General features: G+C 41.7%; 1 protein-coding gene across 1 annotated transcript in view; it reads left to right on the top strand.

The window, feature by feature from the left end:
• The window catches only part of SFMBT1 (Scm like with four mbt domains 1), a 69,764-nt gene that overhangs the window by 44,273 nt on the left and 7,050 nt on the right, over positions 1 to 18,441 (top strand). The window contains exons 4-17 of the mRNA XM_056501245.1: positions 889 to 1,129; positions 1,477 to 1,565; positions 2,818 to 3,064; positions 3,754 to 3,851; positions 4,611 to 4,712; positions 5,519 to 5,669; positions 7,337 to 7,419; positions 9,260 to 9,386; positions 10,070 to 10,183; positions 11,495 to 11,537; positions 12,392 to 12,456; positions 13,920 to 14,059; positions 15,891 to 16,000; positions 17,640 to 17,815. Of these exons, the coding sequence (XP_056357220.1) occupies positions 889 to 1,129; positions 1,477 to 1,565; positions 2,818 to 3,064; positions 3,754 to 3,851; positions 4,611 to 4,712; positions 5,519 to 5,669; positions 7,337 to 7,419; positions 9,260 to 9,386; positions 10,070 to 10,183; positions 11,495 to 11,537; positions 12,392 to 12,456; positions 13,920 to 14,059; positions 15,891 to 16,000; positions 17,640 to 17,815 (1,786 nt within the window). The remainder of the gene's footprint in view (positions 1 to 888; positions 1,130 to 1,476; positions 1,566 to 2,817; positions 3,065 to 3,753; positions 3,852 to 4,610; positions 4,713 to 5,518; positions 5,670 to 7,336; positions 7,420 to 9,259; positions 9,387 to 10,069; positions 10,184 to 11,494; positions 11,538 to 12,391; positions 12,457 to 13,919; positions 14,060 to 15,890; positions 16,001 to 17,639; positions 17,816 to 18,441) is intronic.

Raw genomic sequence — 18,441 nt, 5'->3', positions numbered from 1 at the left:
CTTGAAAAACAAAGAAAACATGAGTTACAGTCAATTGAGAATGGGGAATTGACATGTCAGAGTTTTAATTAGGACTGATGTCCTGGAATTAAGCATAGATCAGAACATTCTATAGAGAGAGCAGAATGGGGTCCCTCTGCTCTTTTGGGATTGTTTGAGTTAGGAGAAGTTAGGGATATGAGAAACTTACGGTGTTGCCTTCTCTTTTAGGTCTGCAAGTGAGTGTCTCAGTCCTGTGCAGTCAGATTGGTCACCTGCACACAGCACACCCACACACAAACAGAGCACTCCCAGTGTTTGGTGCTTTATTCTTGTCAAAGCATGAAGACAGACTGATTATGTTCCATGCAATTTGTGTAACAGTGCTGCATATAGAATTATTTAGGTTCTTGCATAGAGAGGTGAAAAATCCTTGTTCTGCACTTTGTGCACGTTTGTGACTTCTTAGCTGAGCATGGTGGAAGATACAGATACTGTTACCTAAGGCATGTGTATGTACTTTAAATGGGCTTTTTGTTCAAAGACCTTGAATGACACAATTTAACAAAACAAGTTAAAGCTGTAGTGCTGAATTTGGCCTTCAGTTTTGCTCAGGTTGACAGCCCAGCTATGAGTGGGAAAGCCTTTCAGTGATGGGGGAAGGCATTGTCCAGGGCAGAAAAATGTATGGCACAGTACTGCTTTAAGCTTGAAAAGATACTCTGAAATGCAGGAAAGATTTAATAATGATGATTCTGTGTGCATTCACTGGGTCCTATAACGTGATAAAGAGACTGGGTGGCATTTGGCTTGAGTTTTCTTGCTGATGAACTTGCCTAAATTGTTCCCCCTGTTACTCAGCAAAGTTTCTGAGAGGTGCTCAGATGTGATGACCTCCTTCCTCTTCAGGTGGATACAAGTTTGCAGAACGGTTTTGCCCCTGGCATGAAGCTGGAAGTGGCTGTCAAGTCTGACCAGAACACCTACTGGGTGGCCACCATCATCACCACGTGCGGGCAGCTGCTGCTGCTGCGCTACGACGGCTACGGCGAGGACCGCACGGCTGACTTCTGGTGTGACATCCTGGCAGCTGACCTGCACCCCATCGGCTGGTGCCAGCAGAACAACAAGGTCCTCAGAGTGCCTGAAGGTACCACTTCTGTCTGCAGAGACAGGGCACACACTCTGGGCTGCTGTTCTACTGAGTCAGCCTGGGTGGCTGCTGCGGTGTGCAGGTGCTGCTGCTGTGGGGACAAGCTGAGGTTACCTGCTCTGTTTTCCTGAAATCCCATGACAGGGGTTTGTGATTATCTTAATCATCACCACCAGAATCTGCTGCTTTGATATTTTCTTTGAGGTTTTTTTTGTTTTGTTTCTTTGTTTAAGTTATTACCGGTGTGTGGCAGATTCTCCTGAAGGTTGTGGTAACATCTTGTGTCTGAATAATCTTTATCTGGCAGGAAAAATCAGAGTCTTTCTCTTTGCCTCTTTGCTCAGGTATCAAGGACAAGATACCTGACCAGGAGGAGTTCCTTCAGCGGGTGCTGAAGGGGGCCTGCAGTGCTCCTGCTAACCTGCTGGAGGGGGTAAGTGCTGCAGGGGGCTGCATGCTGGGTTTTGTCTTGGATTTGCCCTTCATCATTATTTGAATTCTCCATTTAATTCCCTTTTCAAGTTTAGGGAGCATTGTAATATGCTGTTGAACCCAGAGTTCCACTCTCTAGTGTTCCTATTTGCAGTATTTAATTTTTATAGTGTTTTCCTGAAACATATCTGTTGCTGCAGGTTTGGGTTGTTAGTTAATACTGGCAAAAGAGAGACTTTTTTCAACTCCCTAAGGTTTCAATCTTCTTATCCTGTTCCTCCTCCATACAGCTCTAAGAAAATAATGCTTTATTTATCTGGCTTTCATGTTGTCTCCTTTCTCAATTGACTCCTTTCACTTTGCACTGTTTTGTTTTGGCATTTTTTACTAATGGTCATGTTACTGTTTCATTTAAATATTATGTCTTTGGTTGCGAAAAATCAAATTTTTATTGCCTGCTCTGCACTTAAAACAATATCTGCACCTTATATCAGTGTCTGCTTGTAAAGCACAGAACAGAATGGTTTTTGGAAAATGCCTTTGTCACCTTCATTACAGCTAACAGTTCTGTCTGCATGTTTCTGTCTAGTCATCTTTGTATGCTGGATGACTCAGTTTCAGAAGGAGGTTATACATGTTTCCTTCAAACTTGGAATATATAAATGCTAATGTCTCTGAAAATGATAATGAGGGCTTAAATGTGTGACTGTATCTACTGACAGTGCAGAAGCTCTGACACAAACACCAGCGATTCTGAACAGTGTCACTTCTGTCTTGTGTTAGGAAGGGACATGGATTTCTGTGCTTCTGCATTCATACTTTATTTATGCAGACAGAATGTGTGTAAAGAGGTGGAAGTATGGCATTTGTTCTGTTGTACAGAATAATTTGTGTTATAGATGAGTAATGTGATGGTTGGCTCTCACAATTAAAGGATGAATACTGTGTGGGCATTTGGGGAGGGCTGGCTTGTTACTACACCTGACCTCCAGCCAAGATGTAAGGAAGTAGTCTCCAGCAATGGATGGCAAAGAAGGGGTTAACCAACAAGACTTTGGGAGGGCCCAGGGATATAAAAATCAGAGCATCCATTCTGTAGGTGAGCACTTGGCTGTTTAATCCTGTGCTCCCAGCACTGATGCTTTTCTCCTTATTCAGTCTTCTGTTGTATTTTTTGCTAAGGTTTAACAAACCTTGGAAATTTTTTTTAAAGAAGTGAGTGTTGTTTCTCCCAACTTGTATTCTTTTTGCAGCTTCACAGAGGGAAGAATCCTCTGGATCTCATTGCTCCTGGCTCCCGACTGGAGCTGCAGAACACCCGCGATTCCCTGGAGGCCTGGGTGGTCACCGTGGTGGAGAATGTTGGTGGCAGGCTCAAGCTCAGATATGAAGGCCTGGAAGACTTGGACCAGTTTGACCAGTGGCTCTTCTATTTGGACCCTTTCCTTCACCAAGTGGGGTGGGCAGCTCAGCATGGGTACAGCCTGCAGCCACCTTCAGGTACTTGGAAACACAGATCTTGTGTGTGGTGAGCAGAGCAGGGGCTGCTGCTTCAGTGCTCTGAATTGTTCTGGGTGCACAAATCCCTGTGATCTGACAAGTCCTGGACCTAATAAAATGTGGATGAAGGCACAAATAATTCTACAAGATTTGTCACCCACTTGTTCTAAAGCTGCTAAATGCTTTTGCCTGTCAAAACTTTCCTCCTGTTTGTGCAAAGGAAAGAAGTGAGGAAGGGAATGCCTTCCTGATTTGATTATTTTTGGTAGGTTGTTTTCCTGAAATGGAAAAGGTCTTACAGTTTTGGAGTACTGCTCAGCAGGTGCTTTTGCAGTTGAGACCCTCAAGCCTACTGGACTGATTTAGATACTGTTTAAAGATAGGAAAATGTCCCTTGAAAGAAGGAACAAGTGTGTGGAAGTGGAGGCAGAGGCTGGGACAGGTGGACACAGCTTTCAGCATGTCCATGTCAGGGCAGCCATCAGAGGAGGGAAACAAAAAGTGGCAGAAACACAAAGGGATGGCTTATGAGCTTGCTAGTGATGTAACATGTTTCCTGATGAGGGGAAACCTTGGGATAAAGAATTTGGCAGTTTAGAGGAGCACAAATCAAACTTTATTGCTACGTATTCTGAGGGAAAAGAGGAAGAAAAATGACTATTCACTTTTTCCCTCTCTTTTTCCTCAAGCCATTAGGTCCTTGAGGAGTGAAGCAGATTGGCAAGAGATCCTGAAGAAGGTGAAAGAGGAGGAGGAGGAGTCATCTGTTCCTACAGATCTTTTTAAGGTAGTTTAATGCTGTGGATGATACCATGGAAATGCTATATTCCTGAGAAATTATTCAGGAAAGTCAGTCACCCAAAATTCTTTCCTTGTTTTGTTTTGTTGGTTTTTCCCTCTCCAGTGTAAAAATATAATTATAAGGAAAAAATAATCCTACTGGTATAAGTTCTTACTAAGTTAGACAATGTACCCATCACAGTTATGCAAGTCATTAGTTGTCATGGTTCTCATGTTTTAGTCGTTCAGGTTCTCAGTTCATTTGTCTCAGCTTTGTTTGGACCCATAAACAGAAGTAAAGGTGCTGTTGCTCTTGGATTTGTTGGCTCATGTACAGAGCAGGATATTTTCTGGAGCAGGAGCCCTGTTCTGCAGGTTTCTGTTAGACTGAATGGAGGCCTGTATAGTTCTCATGTACTGTAAGGAGAGTCAGCATGAGGAGTGCTAGAAGTTACAGAGAAAACCTCAAAACATTTCTCTTGACCTACAAGACCACTCTGTATTATCAAATCTTGCTTCTGTGTGAAGAGTGTCAGAGGAAGAAGTCACAGGACTTGATTTCCTAAAACTCATCAAAAACTGCCAGTCTCAGGGGCCATTGTTGCCTTTTTGTTTAGAGAAGTTGCTGGTACTGGGACATGTTGATTTCTTGGAATGAAGTGATAAAAACTCCTTAAAAACTCATCCTCTTCAGTTGATTTATGTAAGGTAGGTCTCTTTTTTGATGGAAGAGGGCAGGGAATCACAGCAACACATCATTTTGCAGGATAAACCTGTGATTGGAGTGCACTCATTCTCTGAAGGAATGAAGCTGGAAGCTGTGGACCCCATGGCTCCGTTTGTCATCTCTCCTGCAACAGTTCTCAAGGTACCAGGGCTCTTAAACCAGCCCTGCTAACATTCAGTTCTGCTGCTACTTCTGGTCTTAAATGCTCAGGGAATTCTGGTTATCTTAAAATCTTGTGCTGGTTTTCAAATGAAGTGTTTTGTATGGAGACAGCCTGCCTGATAAAACAGCTGCTGATGGTGGGGCCATTGGATTTCAATGGAGGGGGAAAGTTCCATAAAGATACAAGCTCAAAAAATCAAATTATGAAAACTGTCAAACCCAGATTTTTAAAACTGGGTATAATCCCTCATAATCAGAGTATCCATCTGAAGATAGTATACTGGGGGTTTGATTTTGTGAAGGTTATGTTGTTGCTGTGTACACATGACATTTAAGTGGCCTGATTTCCAAACAAGGGATTTCAAAGTTGAAATGAAAACTCTCCAACATGATCAGGTTTTACTTGCCTTGCTATTTGCTTGTTCTGCTTCTGTTTACTTCTGGAGTGTAGTGGGTTTATTTGTGACAGTCCATCCCGGGACACAGTTTTTTACAGAATAGTAGAAAGACCACAAATGCTAATTTTTGTGCATTTTTCATGAGAAAATTCCCTAAAGCACTTGATCACCTTGTCTTTTAAGTGCTCAGACATGAAGTTTTATTATTTACATTTGTTAAGTTTCTGGATAACGCAGATGAGTTTATAAATCCCAAAGATTCTATTAATTTTATTTTTTTGTAACCGTCACGGTATCTCCTCAAGGATTTCCATCAGGCAGCGCTGTTTAATAAACTGATCAGAATGTGCATGTGACCAGAGCTGTGGCTCTCTTTTGGCTGCTCAGGTGTACAACGAGAGGTATTTCCTGGTGGAGATGGATGATCTGAGAGCCGAGCGCGCGGGCAGCCAGCGCTACGTGTGCCACGTCGGCAGCGCCGGCATCTTCCCGGTGCAGTGGAGCCTGAAGAACGGGCTGCACCTCAGCCCCCCCCCAGGTCAGTCTGGGCAGCCCCCTGCTCACCCCTCTGCTCTGCTCCTGGGCAAAACACTGCCACAAGTTCTGAAAATCAGGGCCTTTGTCTGGGGAGATGAAGCGTCCCAGGAGGATTTGGGAGGAGGAGGAGGGAGCTGAGGATGCTGGTCATGAGTAACAACCTGAACACTGGCATGATTGGAGTGAGTGTTCCAGGCCTGAAAGAAATGTTGATTTCAGATTTAATTTACATGTTATCCAACATTTTATAATATTTTTAGGCTATCTTATCACTCAGAAGTTAATGAAGTGCTTTTTCTTACCAATGGCTCTGTTGCAGATTGTTGAAACATTGCTTCAGGATATAAGGGAATAGGGCAGTGTTCCTGCACTGCTGAAATATTTATTCATTTTCTCAAACTGGAAATGTCAATGGTACTGTAAAACCTGGGCCTCTGCTCTCTTATTCACCACCTCACAATTCAGAATGTTTTGTTTTAGCTGCTCCTTTCATCAGAGGAGCAGAGACCATGGGATGTTTGTCTCCTGCCTTTCTTTGGATAAGGTGTGAAAAGTGGCTCTGCCTGACCAGCATAGAATTTTGCATGTGAAAAGTGAAATCTCACTTTATAGGCATGTGGCTGGAGCTGACAAAGATTATAAGTTTCTGTTCTCATCTCCCTGGACATAGTGGACATTCTGAATTGTGGGAGGTCTCAAGAGCCCTACTAGCACTGGTAAAACTGAGAAAAATGAATAATTAAGTCCTTCTGTGGTTCAGCTCCTTCTGAGAAGAGTCACAGAATGGTTTAGGTTGGATGATGAGGTCACTCCTCAAACCCTGGCTCCAGTTTTGGCCTCTCACTGCAGGACTGACATTGAAGGACTGGAGCATGTCCAGAGAAGGGAGAGGAGCTGGGGAAGGGTCTGGAGCAGCTGAGGGAGCTGGGGGTGCCTAGAGAAAAGGGGGCTTGGGGGAAACTTTGGCTGTCTACAATTTCAGGTTGTCATGTTAGTACTATATTCTTATACTGGGTCACAGGTGTCCCTTTAAGGGGAGTGCAATAAGTGCAGCACTTGTGTCCTTGCTAATTTACTGCCAGCCTCAAACTGGCATGGCAGCACACTTTTTGCCCCATTCCCTTCAGTTATTTGCTTTTTGTCAGATCACAGGGAAGCCAAGTATTTCCCCCAAGAAGAACAAAATTTTTGTTGGAAGGGTTCTCTGTCTCCTGATGGATTCCTTGTTAAGATACTTCCCTTCAAAAGTGTGCAGATCTCCAGCTCTTACCAGACTTGCTGAGGCTTTTGGCACATCTTACTGCTCTCTTTAATGATTTAGTATTTAACATGTCTTTGAGAGAGCAGCATGTTGATATTGTGCACATTTTGACTGCTCTGTTTTAAAAAAGTAGTTTCAGAGCTGACACAACAGCAGTGGCAGAAATTTTTCCTGTGTTTCACCTGTACTCTGTGAAAAGGGTGAAACTGCTTTCCCATGTTTCAGCTGCTGCCCTTGTGTGCTTGGCAGATTTATGGTTTGGGTTGGAGTGGTCTGACCTCACGTGGTTCCCTGGAGCCCTGAGTCAGCCACAAACCTGAGTGACCCAAACAGGTCTCAGTGCTCTGTGGATCAGGTGGGTTTGACTGAGTCTCAGCTGTTTAACTCTTGGCTCTTTGCTGTCCTAGGTTACCCTGGACAGGACTTTGACTGGGCTGACTACCTCAAACAGTGTGGAGCTGAGGCAGCTCCCCAGAGCTGCTTCCCTTCGGTAAGGTTCTGCAGGAAAACCTCCTCTGCTGCCTCAGTGGCACTCCTGACCCCAGGGACAGGAGCCTTTTGCCTTTCCAAGTAGAACAGAATATTTCAGCTGGAAGGGGCCTGCAGTAATCAGTTATCCTGTCCAGTGCCTGACCCCCTTGAGGGCTAATCAAAAATTAAAGCATTCTGTTAAGGTGTTGTCCAAATACTGGCAGGGATGGAGCTTTGAGCACCTCTCTGGGAAGCCTGTTCCAGTGTTTGTTCACCCTCTCAGTAAAGAAGTGCTGCCCAGTGTCCAGTCTGAACCATTCCCACACATCCTGTCATTGGAGGTCAGCACCTCCCTCTCCACCATGTCCCCTCCTCTGGAAGCTGCAGGGAACAATGAGCTCGCTCCTCACCCTCCTTTTCTCCAAACTGGACAAGCCCAGAGTCCTGAGCTGGTCCTCACAGGACATTTCTTCCAGCCCTTTCACCAGCTTTGCCCTCCTCTGGACACATTTGAGTACCCCAACACCTTACCTGTGATAACTCAGGGAGCAGGAGAGATAAGAGAGTATAAATGAGTGTGAACTGAAGGAGCTGCATGCCAGCCTCCTAGATAGGGAAGCAGTGGACCAAATGTTTCAGTTGTGATAAAGCAGACTGAAAATAAATGTTTGTTTTGTGGAATTGAGATGTGTAAGAGTCCATGGAAAAGACATAGAGCAGCATCAATCATTGGCACTCCTGTAACTGTGGAAGCAGGGCCTTTTAATAGACCTTATTTTCATTTACTAAGGGTACTCTTTCAATCTTCCATCCTTTCAGCTTGAAAAATTAATTCCATTGTATTAATCGATACAAAGTCATCTTAAATTAGTACCAAATAATCATTTTACATTAACAAGTGCCTGAAGGACGTGCAAGATTTTGGGCTTTAGTTGGTTCAGTGACTGTAGTGCTGTCCCCCAAAGCACAATACCTTGTCAAGCAGAAAAGGCTACTATTAACACTTGCCTTCCAGTTCCACTTACCATACTTGGGATATTGCAGTGCTTAGGGGGAGAAATTAGGATGAATAATTACCAGCTTTTGAAGAAAGTGTTGCTGGCTATGAATTTTTGTTGCCCTTGTTCTGTCTTGTAAACTGTGGCATCTTAGAACAGGTCACTGAATTTATTATCCCTTTTCTCAGAAGAGTTGATCACTGTAGGTTAGTTCCAGAATTCATAATGTATTGATCCTGTAATTACATTGCAGAGTGGCTCTGGGAAGAAGAGTCCTCTCTCTGGCTGGTACTTCTTATCTTTAATTCAAGAGTTCCAGAGCTGGATAAATACCTATTCTTATGGTTTAGGGTTTTTTTTTTTTTTTATATATAAATGCAAACTATATTGGTGAATAAAGTAAGACCTTACTTATCCAAAAAATATAGAATGAAAAGAAAGCTTCCTATTCTGCCTGCCAGAACTCAGATGAGGCAGGAATGTTATTTGCATGCATAAAATGGATTTCCAAGTTAACATGATGGAATATAGAACCTGGTCAGACTATTTGTCAGACTTATCACTCAGGTGGCAAGCAGCAGAGAATTTCTGATTCCTGAGAATGCACTCAATCCTTTCAGTGAGCCTCAGCATCCTTATTTGAGGAAAAATATGTTCTTTGCTAGGTTTGTAGAGCCTTTTTTAACTTAGATTTGTTGCATTTCCTAATATATCTTACTTGTATTCAGTGTGCTAATTATCTGAAATCTCTGTGCTATTGACACACTGAGGGTTTTATGTGTTGCTCCTGTTCATGGAAATTCCTATCCTGTCCTGGACACACAGCTGCTGTCTTACTGGAGTATTCTGGCTTTTTCCTAGTTAAGTTCTGACCATGGATTTAAAGAGAACATGAAACTCGAGGCTGTGAACCCAGTTGATCCTGAAGAAGTTTGTGTTGCTACAGTCACCAAGTTAAAAGATTCGTACCTCTGGCTTCAGCTGGAGGGTAAGCTGATTTGGGGGAGGAGAGGAGTCCTTGCCCATCACTGCACTTGCTTGTAGGGGCATCCCCAAACCTGAGGAGTATTTGGAGAAAGCTCACTGTGTGCAGAGTATGGGCAGCAAGGCACAGTTTGCTCAATGCAATCACAATCAAAACCCACTTGCATTGTCTGTTTTTACAGTCTGCCTTGGCTGGAACTGCTTGTTTAAGCCAGAAATGGCATTTGTGCATTGCAGTGTCAGTGCTGGGCTCATGCACCAGAGTGCTGAGCAGGGCCTTGTGGAAAGCAAGGCCATGTGACAGTTTCACAGATGAGTGCCCTGCATTCTGAGCAAGCTTTGGCCAGACCTGGGAAGGAAAGTTTCTTCATTAAGATAGAGTAAGCCTGTGTCAGCTGTTCTCCATTATAATCCCATTTCTTGATTGGAAGTACATCAGCATGCACTTACTATGCACTGTGCATCTCTGCTAAACTGTGGAAGGAAAACTCCCATCTCCAGCCTTTAGGAGGAAGTAAATGAGGTCAGGAAAGAATGTGGTCAGTAAAAGGGGATGAATAAATGATTGTTACTGTGTTCCAGATACACCATAAATAAATGCATCTTCACTAACCAACATACAGCAAGTGTTAACCAAATCAGGGGTTTTATGACTTGTTTCAATTTTTCCTTTTCTGAACTGAACAGGCTCCAAGAAACCTGTCCTTGAGTGCATAGTGAGTGTGGAATCCATGAATATATTCCCAGTGGGTTGGTGTGAGACCAATGGATACCAGCTCAGGCCGCCTCGCAAAGCAATAGGTACCAGTGCTCTTCTCTTTGCAGGGCTGGCTGAGAGCTGCCAGAGCAAAGTGCTGCACAGCTACTGCTGCCATCCCTGAATTTGGAGCCATTCATCATGCACAGAGAATCTGTGTGTTGCACAACTGTCCCCCTGGCTGTTGGGGCCAGTTGGAAGCCCTACAGCAGCTCCAAACCCACAGTGTTGGCTTGAGCCCCTGCATGCTGCAATTCCATTTGCCATAACAAAGGAATCCTATCAGTTATGAACAGCCCCCATGCTCTGCATTTACTTCTGTCTGAGCTGTTCTTGCCACATGTCTCACCCTGATACTGATTTTACACTTGCACTTGTGCAAAGTGAAGTTAATGCCACAACAAAACAGTGTGTGAATATTCTGGAGTCAAAATAAAGAGGCTGATTTTTCTCAATGGGCCAGGTGCTGATGGTCCCTAATGACAAAGTGCTGAAGAGTAAACCTTACCTTTTTAACTACACTAGTAGGTAGAATAAGGTAGTGTCTTCTCTTAAACTGAAGATTTTCTTGAGTGTTCATTAAGTAAAATAAGAAAATTTTTAGTTTGAAATGACCTGTCATTTTCTGCAAGTCAAAGCAAGAGAAATTAGTCTGCTTGCACTGCCAAGAACAGATGAGGAAGAAGGGGGATCCTAATTAGATAAAAGATAATTTGAAAAAAAATCCAGAAGTTGGTTGGGGACAAAGCCTGAAATTGCTGAAGAGGCAAAATGTTGCATTACCTTGTTTTATTTTACTACCTGATTGTGAAAGCCAGAATTAGCAAGTGGACCATCAGCTAAATGGCTGACTTGGTTGCAGCAGTGTTTTCCTGCATAGCAATTACCTTAAGTCATTGTTGTTTCTAACCAGCTGATTTCAGTCCATGTCACATTTCAAGTGTTGAAGTTACTGTGCCAGTAAAGTTGGGCACATTGGGCTGAAGAACATAACCTTGGGGTGCTGAAAAATAAAGCATGTCATTCCTTTTTGGCTGGTAGTACAGGTGGTTTAGGGGCTCTGATGCAAGCAAAGAGGTGCAGAAGGTTAGATTTCATAGAAAACTGGGCATATGCATGCTTGATTTAAAGAATTTTTAATGGAAGTTGCAGTAAACCTTCTGGTTTTCTTCAAATTACTTGGGCCAGTGTGCCCCTCGTGCAGCTGAGTCAGCTGTCTGGCACTGTAGTGATGGGAACATAGATCATTTTTGCTGTATAACTTAGAATAAATGAGTCCACTATATATATATATATTGTACTAGATGCTTCATTCGTTTGCCTCTTATATTTTGCTCTTTTTTTTTTGCTTTCAGTAAACAAGCAGAAAAAAATTGCAGTAGTTCAACCAGAAAAACAGTAAGTAGCAGGTTATTTCCTTTTATTTTTGTTGAGTTTTTTCTCTTAATTTTTCAATTGGAAAATATGCTGTGTTAGGGAAGATGTAGAATTGCAAAAGTGCTGGACTGAGGGTTGAGAGATTCCACAGTCCAATTGTGTTAATGCTGGTAGATTTTGCTGATGTTCAAAGAGACCTCTTGCACTACAGTAGGAGGAGATAGAAAGCTTGGAATTTGTTTTTTTGGTAATTGTTCCTTCCCAGATGAAATTTGGCCTAAAGCAAGCAAAAAGAAGAGTTCTACTAATATCTACAATTAGTCTAGAAACTCTGTGTCATGCATGTGGAACTCAGTCTTGTGAGCAGTTGGCTTTATTGACTTACAGCTTTACAAACACCAGAGCTGTCAGTACTCCTACCAGTGTTTGCATTGCTCCTAAAATACTGAGCAGACTGTTCCCCCATGTTTTGTTATTGGGATCCTTACCAGAGTAATGGAGTCATTTTGGTTGTATTTTGTTCAAAATCCAGCTTTTTCAGAATGCATAAGGTGAGGCTGCACTGCCTTGTGCTGTGAGATGTGAAGTTAAAAGGAGTTGGGGTTGCAAACTCCTGTGGGTAGCTTTGGGAGGTGTCTGTCACCATGGTGGCCCATGGACTTCAAGCAAGGAAGGATTGCTGCTGGCTGTAGCAGGACAGAAGTCCTTTCCAAATGGAATTTGGTAGTTTCTGCATGTTATTGTGAAACAGGGGAGGTATAAAAAGCAGGTTAATAAGACTGGAGCTGAGGGGAAAAAAAATTTACTGGTGTTTCAATAATGGTGAGGTGAATGTCATGACTATCTGTCTGTTTTCCCAACTTTCTTCATTTCAGAATTTTGTCTTCAAGGACAGTTCATGATGGACTAAAGAACCAGGAACTGAACTCTTCTGACTCAGGTATTGATCACAGAGGTCAGGCTCACAAAGGCAAAATCCTGTAAGAGTTCACCTGCTCAACCCTGTTAGAAGAGGGAAGAGAAGGAAAGGGTTTGGAGATTATCATCCCTTGGTGATCTGTTGAACTGCAAAAATGAATGAAACAAACAAAAACCTGCAGTTACTTGTGTTCTACATTTCATATGTGCATTAAGCCTAGAAATCAGATTTTTACACCAGAATATTGCCTCTCTTGCAGAGGATATGTGAAGCTGAATAAAAGGTCACTTGCACCTGTACTGTGACCCAAGCAGGTGACCTTTAATTGTCACCTGTTATATTTGATAATGTGGGAGAAGCAGGTGTGCTTCTGTCTGTGTTGGATTCTGGCTTTGGGAAGCAGATCTCTCTGGTTTTTTGTGTTAACTTCATCATGGTGATAAACAAAACCAATTCAAACAGTAAACTGCCATGTGTGCCAGATGGCAAAATCTAATAATTCTCTGAACTGTTGCAAGAAGGAATGTGATGAATAAGTGCATCTGCTGGTGGAAGTCACACAGATCCATCCATTTGGCAACAGAGAGCCTCCTCTGCTGTTTTCTGTACAGTGAAGTGCACATCTGAAGCTTCACCAAAAGCAAGAAAAAAATGATGTGGGCTTGTTTATAATTTTAATTGACTTTTAATAGAGTCATAATGTAAATTGGACTTCATTTATTTATCTGCCAGTTTTTAACTGCTAAATGTAAAGTCTTTAAGTGATAGTGTTGCTCAGTCAAGAAAAACCACAACACTGCTGGGTAAAACAATATTGGTTTTGTACATAAGTGTACTGCAATATATATTAATGCTTGAATTCTGAGCAATGCTGAACCATTAAATAGATATAGAGAGCTTGATGTCACTTCATCAAAGATCAGTTTTATCAGTTGCTGCATCTTTTGTTTGCTAATCAAAGGAAAATAATCTAAAAATATAAAACAATGTGATGCTGCAGTTTAGAATAAACAATGGAGAATAACTGCCAGTTTCTCTGGTGGAAGAAGTTTGGGAGAGAGAAAATTGATTGGAAAATTTTTCTGTAATTGCTGTGTAGGAGCTGTCTCTGCTACCAAGAAGTTGGGATTGTCTTTGTCTTTGTTGTTCTCACTGGTGTGATACCATGAAGCAGCAGACTAGCCAGGAGGGAATGTTTCTTTTCTGATGCATGACCATCTTTATTTACTGCAGCTTGACAATTTTCAAGCACGGGTGTGAAGTATGAAACGTGTTTTGGCAACGTGGGATAACTAATGCTGCCATTGCAAACGTGACACAGAAACTACTTCAAATCCCTGTCACTCAAACCTTTTCCCCTCCCTTTTTTTTTTTTTTTTTTTTTTTTTTAACAGCAGACAAACTGTTATGTACAGTGAGATTCTTTCCTGGGGCATTTGCAGCGTGTGATTTAAACATTTGTTTTCTCATCTCTCCCTTCTCAGTGGTAATTAATGTCAAGTATTGCTGCCCAAAGATCTACTTCAACCACCGGTGCTTCTCGGGGCCGTACCTGAACAAAGGCAGGATTGCAGAGCTGCCCCAGTCCGTGGGGCCTGGCAACTGTGTTCTGGTGCTGAAGGAGGTGAGCTGCATGGAATCAAAAGCATCTCAAACACCAGACTGTCTCTCTAATTACACATGGGTAATTCAGAAATTTCAGCTGATGATGAGTCAAGAGTGTCTTTTTGCATATAATAAAGTATAAATCATGAATGGTTTTATGAATGGCTGATAGGAGTAAAAGCCTCTCATTTATCTAAGTAACACTCAGCCTTCTAGTGCTAAATTTTATTTTCTGTTAAAACAGTATAACCTGTAATTACCACAATCAAAGGAGTTAGTATCTTTTTATAGCTGTAATAAATGTTTCATTTTAATTAACAGAATTTAGCTGGAGATAATCCCAAAATTCCTTTATGGTTTGTGTTGATGGTAAAACAGAGGAAATACAGATTTTCCTAGTCAAAATGGCAAACTACTTTCAGTAATTTGGAAATGAAAAGAGTTATCTGTGTTTTATAAGTTGGATACAATTTGCATAGATCAGGTGGAATTACAGTTTGGCTTCTTAATGTAACTGAGTGAGGAGGAGGCCATTCTTTAATGCCAGAGAGCTTCTTCTCCAGAAGCTGTTTCACAGCAAACTTACAGATACTTTAATGTAATAATTATTTTTCTGAAATTTCATAAAAGGTCATGAGGTGCTTATTATCTTGTCTGAGAGGCTGGAAATTTCCCAAGACATAACTGACTGGATATGCACACTTGAGCTGCCATGAAATGATCACTTTATATATAAGAATTGGCTCAACATACCTGGAATTTTTACCTTCCCTACCAGGTATCTTAATAGGGAGAGCCCTTAAGAAAGACTTTCTGGCAGATAAGAGTCTGGTTGTCAAGAATCAGGCAGATTATTGAAAAAGATCCATTTTTTGCATGCAGAAAAGTACCCTATGCTTCCTGCCTGTTTCACTACTTTATTGTAAGAACTGCAAAAGAGCAAATGTGAAATTCTGTGGCAGCTTCATTTAATCCTGAAGGTTTACTCTGCTTCATTGCCTGAAAGCAGACAGTGTGCACAAATCCTGCTGCTGTGCAGGTGCTGAGTGGTGCTGAAAGTTCAAGCAGTATGCTCACTTGTATTCATTTCAGTTGTGAGTCTTGCTCACTCTAGGAATCCTAAAGAGAGTTTGGTGCTTGCATTGTCTTTAATACTTTTGATTTCTGGACTGCTGCATTAGTAGCAATAAAACTGCAAATTTGTAATGTCAAGGTTGTTATGCACCATTGGGAATGATTTGGAATAGGCACATAGTGAACATAAAAAGTGCAATTAGAGTGCACATTTTGTACTATCCCCCACTAACTTCAGGTTATTCACAACTTCCAAGTTACTTTACAGTACTCGAGAAATTATCATTTTATTAAAATTATTTATTAAAATACAGGCTTTTATCATGGTTCATGGAAGCAAAACAGATGAGAGCTTAGAATTCTGCACTATGGTTTTGTGTAAGCAGTAGGTTAGCAGGCAGCAAAATCCTGCAGCATTTTTTGGCACATCTTCACATGACATGCAGTCTTTAAGATAATCACTCAGATTTAACCAAGGTTATTCAAGTTTGGAAGTTCTCAGCCCCAGGCATTAATTTAGTGATGTGTAATTCAAGGGCAATGACTTGGAAACTGCTGGATGCACTCCTGACTCTGCAGACAAATTCTGAGGGCTGGGAAGGCCCAAAGTGTCAGCTGCTCTCAGTGTTCATTTTGGCACTGTCAGGGGGTGTCTATAATCCTGCTGTCAATGGGTGCTTTGATGCTAGATAATTTGGATGAATAGGAGTAATTTCCCTGGCACTTAAAAACAGATTAATTGTACAAATAAGTTCCACGTGTTTTGTGCTCTGCAGGTTCTCACTTTGTTGATCAATGCTGCCTACAAACCCAGCCGTGTCCTGAGGGAGCTGCAGCTGGATGAGGAGGCTGCATGGCATGGCCATGGAGAGACCCTAAAAGCCAAGTAAATCCTTCCCCTGTTCCCTTCTAGCCAGTCCCAGCAGCTGTTCTCTGCAGTCTGTGCTTTAAATTTCAGGAAAGGAAAAATCACTTAGAGTGTATCAAGATGCCAACAGTCATTAAATGTTGAAGTCTTTATAATTTCTTTGTGAATTCTGGTGGAGTGCATGTGATTTTAATGCTCCCTAATATGTCAGTGTACTCTGCTACAGGCATGTGAGCAGCTGGAGACTGGTGTGTCACTGCTACAACATTGTACTGACAGACCTGTGGGGGAGGTTTAAGATTATTTAAGATAATTGTCAGTGTTTTGAAACAGAAACAGAAGCTTGGAAAGCTTCTCAGGTATTTCCACACAAATTTCTTAGTGGAAAAAGATTCTTCAGAAATAAAGTTAGAAGCTTTGAAATGGCCTGACATGGATGTCTTTCTACAGCAGTCAACCCTAAAGCATTGCCAGTTTTCCTGCTGAGCTTTTTGGGTTGAAGCTTCTTTGCAAGAATACTTTTACAGCTAGGATAAAAAGCAGTGAACATTTTTGCATATATTTGATAAGTCCAGATATTCCTGTATAATCTAGGGATAGTTTTGTAATTAAGTCACTTGTTTGCACATTAGAGATTAGATTTTCCCAATGTGCCACTGTATGCTTCCCTACATAATTTTGAACATGTCAGTAATTCTTTTGTTGGATCAGTTTCATGTATAAAAAGACATCTTTCCATATATTGAAGGACTGCTCTGAATTGTGCAATAGGAAGATGATAAAGGTTAGTGTGAATAGAAGGTGTAGCTGAGGAATAAAGAAAAAATTACTTGTTTAGTCTCGCTGAAGTTGCTGTTTGCTTTCTTTTGCCACAGTAGTGACAGCAGGGGTATCTGGACTATGATGATACAGCTGGTTTTTTCAAGGTATTAGCTAGGTACTTGCAGTCCTGAAACATCCCTGGTAGATATCAGCACCTGCTTGTAGCTGTGCTGGGAGAACAAAGCAGAAATGCTGAGCAGCTCTGGCAGATACTGCACAGTGCTGCTCTTTCAGCATAATGGCAAAGTTGGTGAACAAAAAGGAATAATTTCTTCATTTAAATCAAACAGGAGCAGTACGTGGAGTTGTGTAAGTGACTGTCCTGGGGAATTGTTCAGCAGTTGGACAAAAGATGATTGGAAATGTGGCAGTGGTCCCATTGCCTTCATAGGATGAGCACAGAAAGGCTCACAAAAAGCTGTCTGCTGTTACCTGAATGAGCTCAGTGGGTGCTCTCAGTCTTTGTTTGAGGAGCCAGCTGTCCATGTCATGTGGGCATTTCTGCAGTCCCATAAAAGCAAAGAGAGAGCAAACCATCTGTGAGCAAAGAAAACAAAATATCTGAACTCTGGGACAGTCCTCTCAGATGGTGTTTTGTAGTTGTTGATGGGGCAGTGTTGCTGTGGTTGTCACTGCAGCCACCTCTGTGATGGATTTTGTTTATTTGAGGATCTGACATAAGAGACAGGAATTCTTGTTTCCTGGACTTGGCAGTCCAGAAAGTTCATCATTGCTCATATTTTTTTCTCAGTTTGATCTCAGTATTCTTTTCAATGAAGTCCTTTGTGCTGGTAATTAGAAGATTTTTGTAATTATGCTGTGTTTTCAATGCTAGGTACAAAGGCAAGAGCTACCGTGCCACCGTGGAGGTTGTGAGGACAGCAGATCGGGTGGCAGATTTCTGCAGGAAAACGTGCATCAAGCTGGAATGTTGTCCAAACCTCTTTGGCCCTCAGATGGTGCTGGATAAGTGTTCAGAGAACTGCTCTGTCCTGACAAAGACAAAATACAGTGAGTAGTTCCCTGATCCATACCAAAGTGGAGTTTGGAGTGCTATATTTTAGTTTATTTTGGCTTTCATTCCAGGAGGAGCAGCTCAAGCACTACATAGAGAGACCTACAAAATATTCATGTTCCCATGTGTAGGGAAGAAAAAATTAATTCTGTATTAAGTGATAGAGCCATGCCTTAACATCTGTTTGTGCTTAAAACTTTATCTTTTTAAAGCAACTTTTGGGACAAGAACTACTAATGTCATTTAAGTGGCATTATAATTGCTTTCACCAATTTGTTGTGGGGAAAAAAATGCAGTACTTTCTAGATATTTTCTTAGTTTTTAGGGTTTTTGTAGATTGGCTTTAACCATGTGCTACTGTGAGAACAAACAGTGCATTGAGGCCATGTTTAAAAACTACAAATGGTCATTAAAAGCAGCATTAAATTGGACCAAATCTTTGATAATTCTTGTATAAAATAGGATCATTTGGGGGCTTCCCAGAGATGGAGGAAGTAAATCTTTACAGGACAAACAAAACTGATCAGTAACTCTTGTCCCTTAAACCAAATAGAAGTAGAAAATACAGACGTACTGATTTTGAAGTTTTGCAGAACTGGGATTCCTATTGGGAAATATGTCT

This window comes from Oenanthe melanoleuca, chromosome 12 (genome assembly GCF_029582105.1).
Source record: "Oenanthe melanoleuca isolate GR-GAL-2019-014 chromosome 12, OMel1.0, whole genome shotgun sequence".
In the NCBI taxonomy this organism is placed as follows: domain Eukaryota; kingdom Metazoa; phylum Chordata; class Aves; order Passeriformes; family Muscicapidae; genus Oenanthe; species Oenanthe melanoleuca.
The sequence above is the reverse complement of the archived record's forward strand: the minus strand, read 5'-3'. Positions and strand labels throughout refer to the sequence as shown.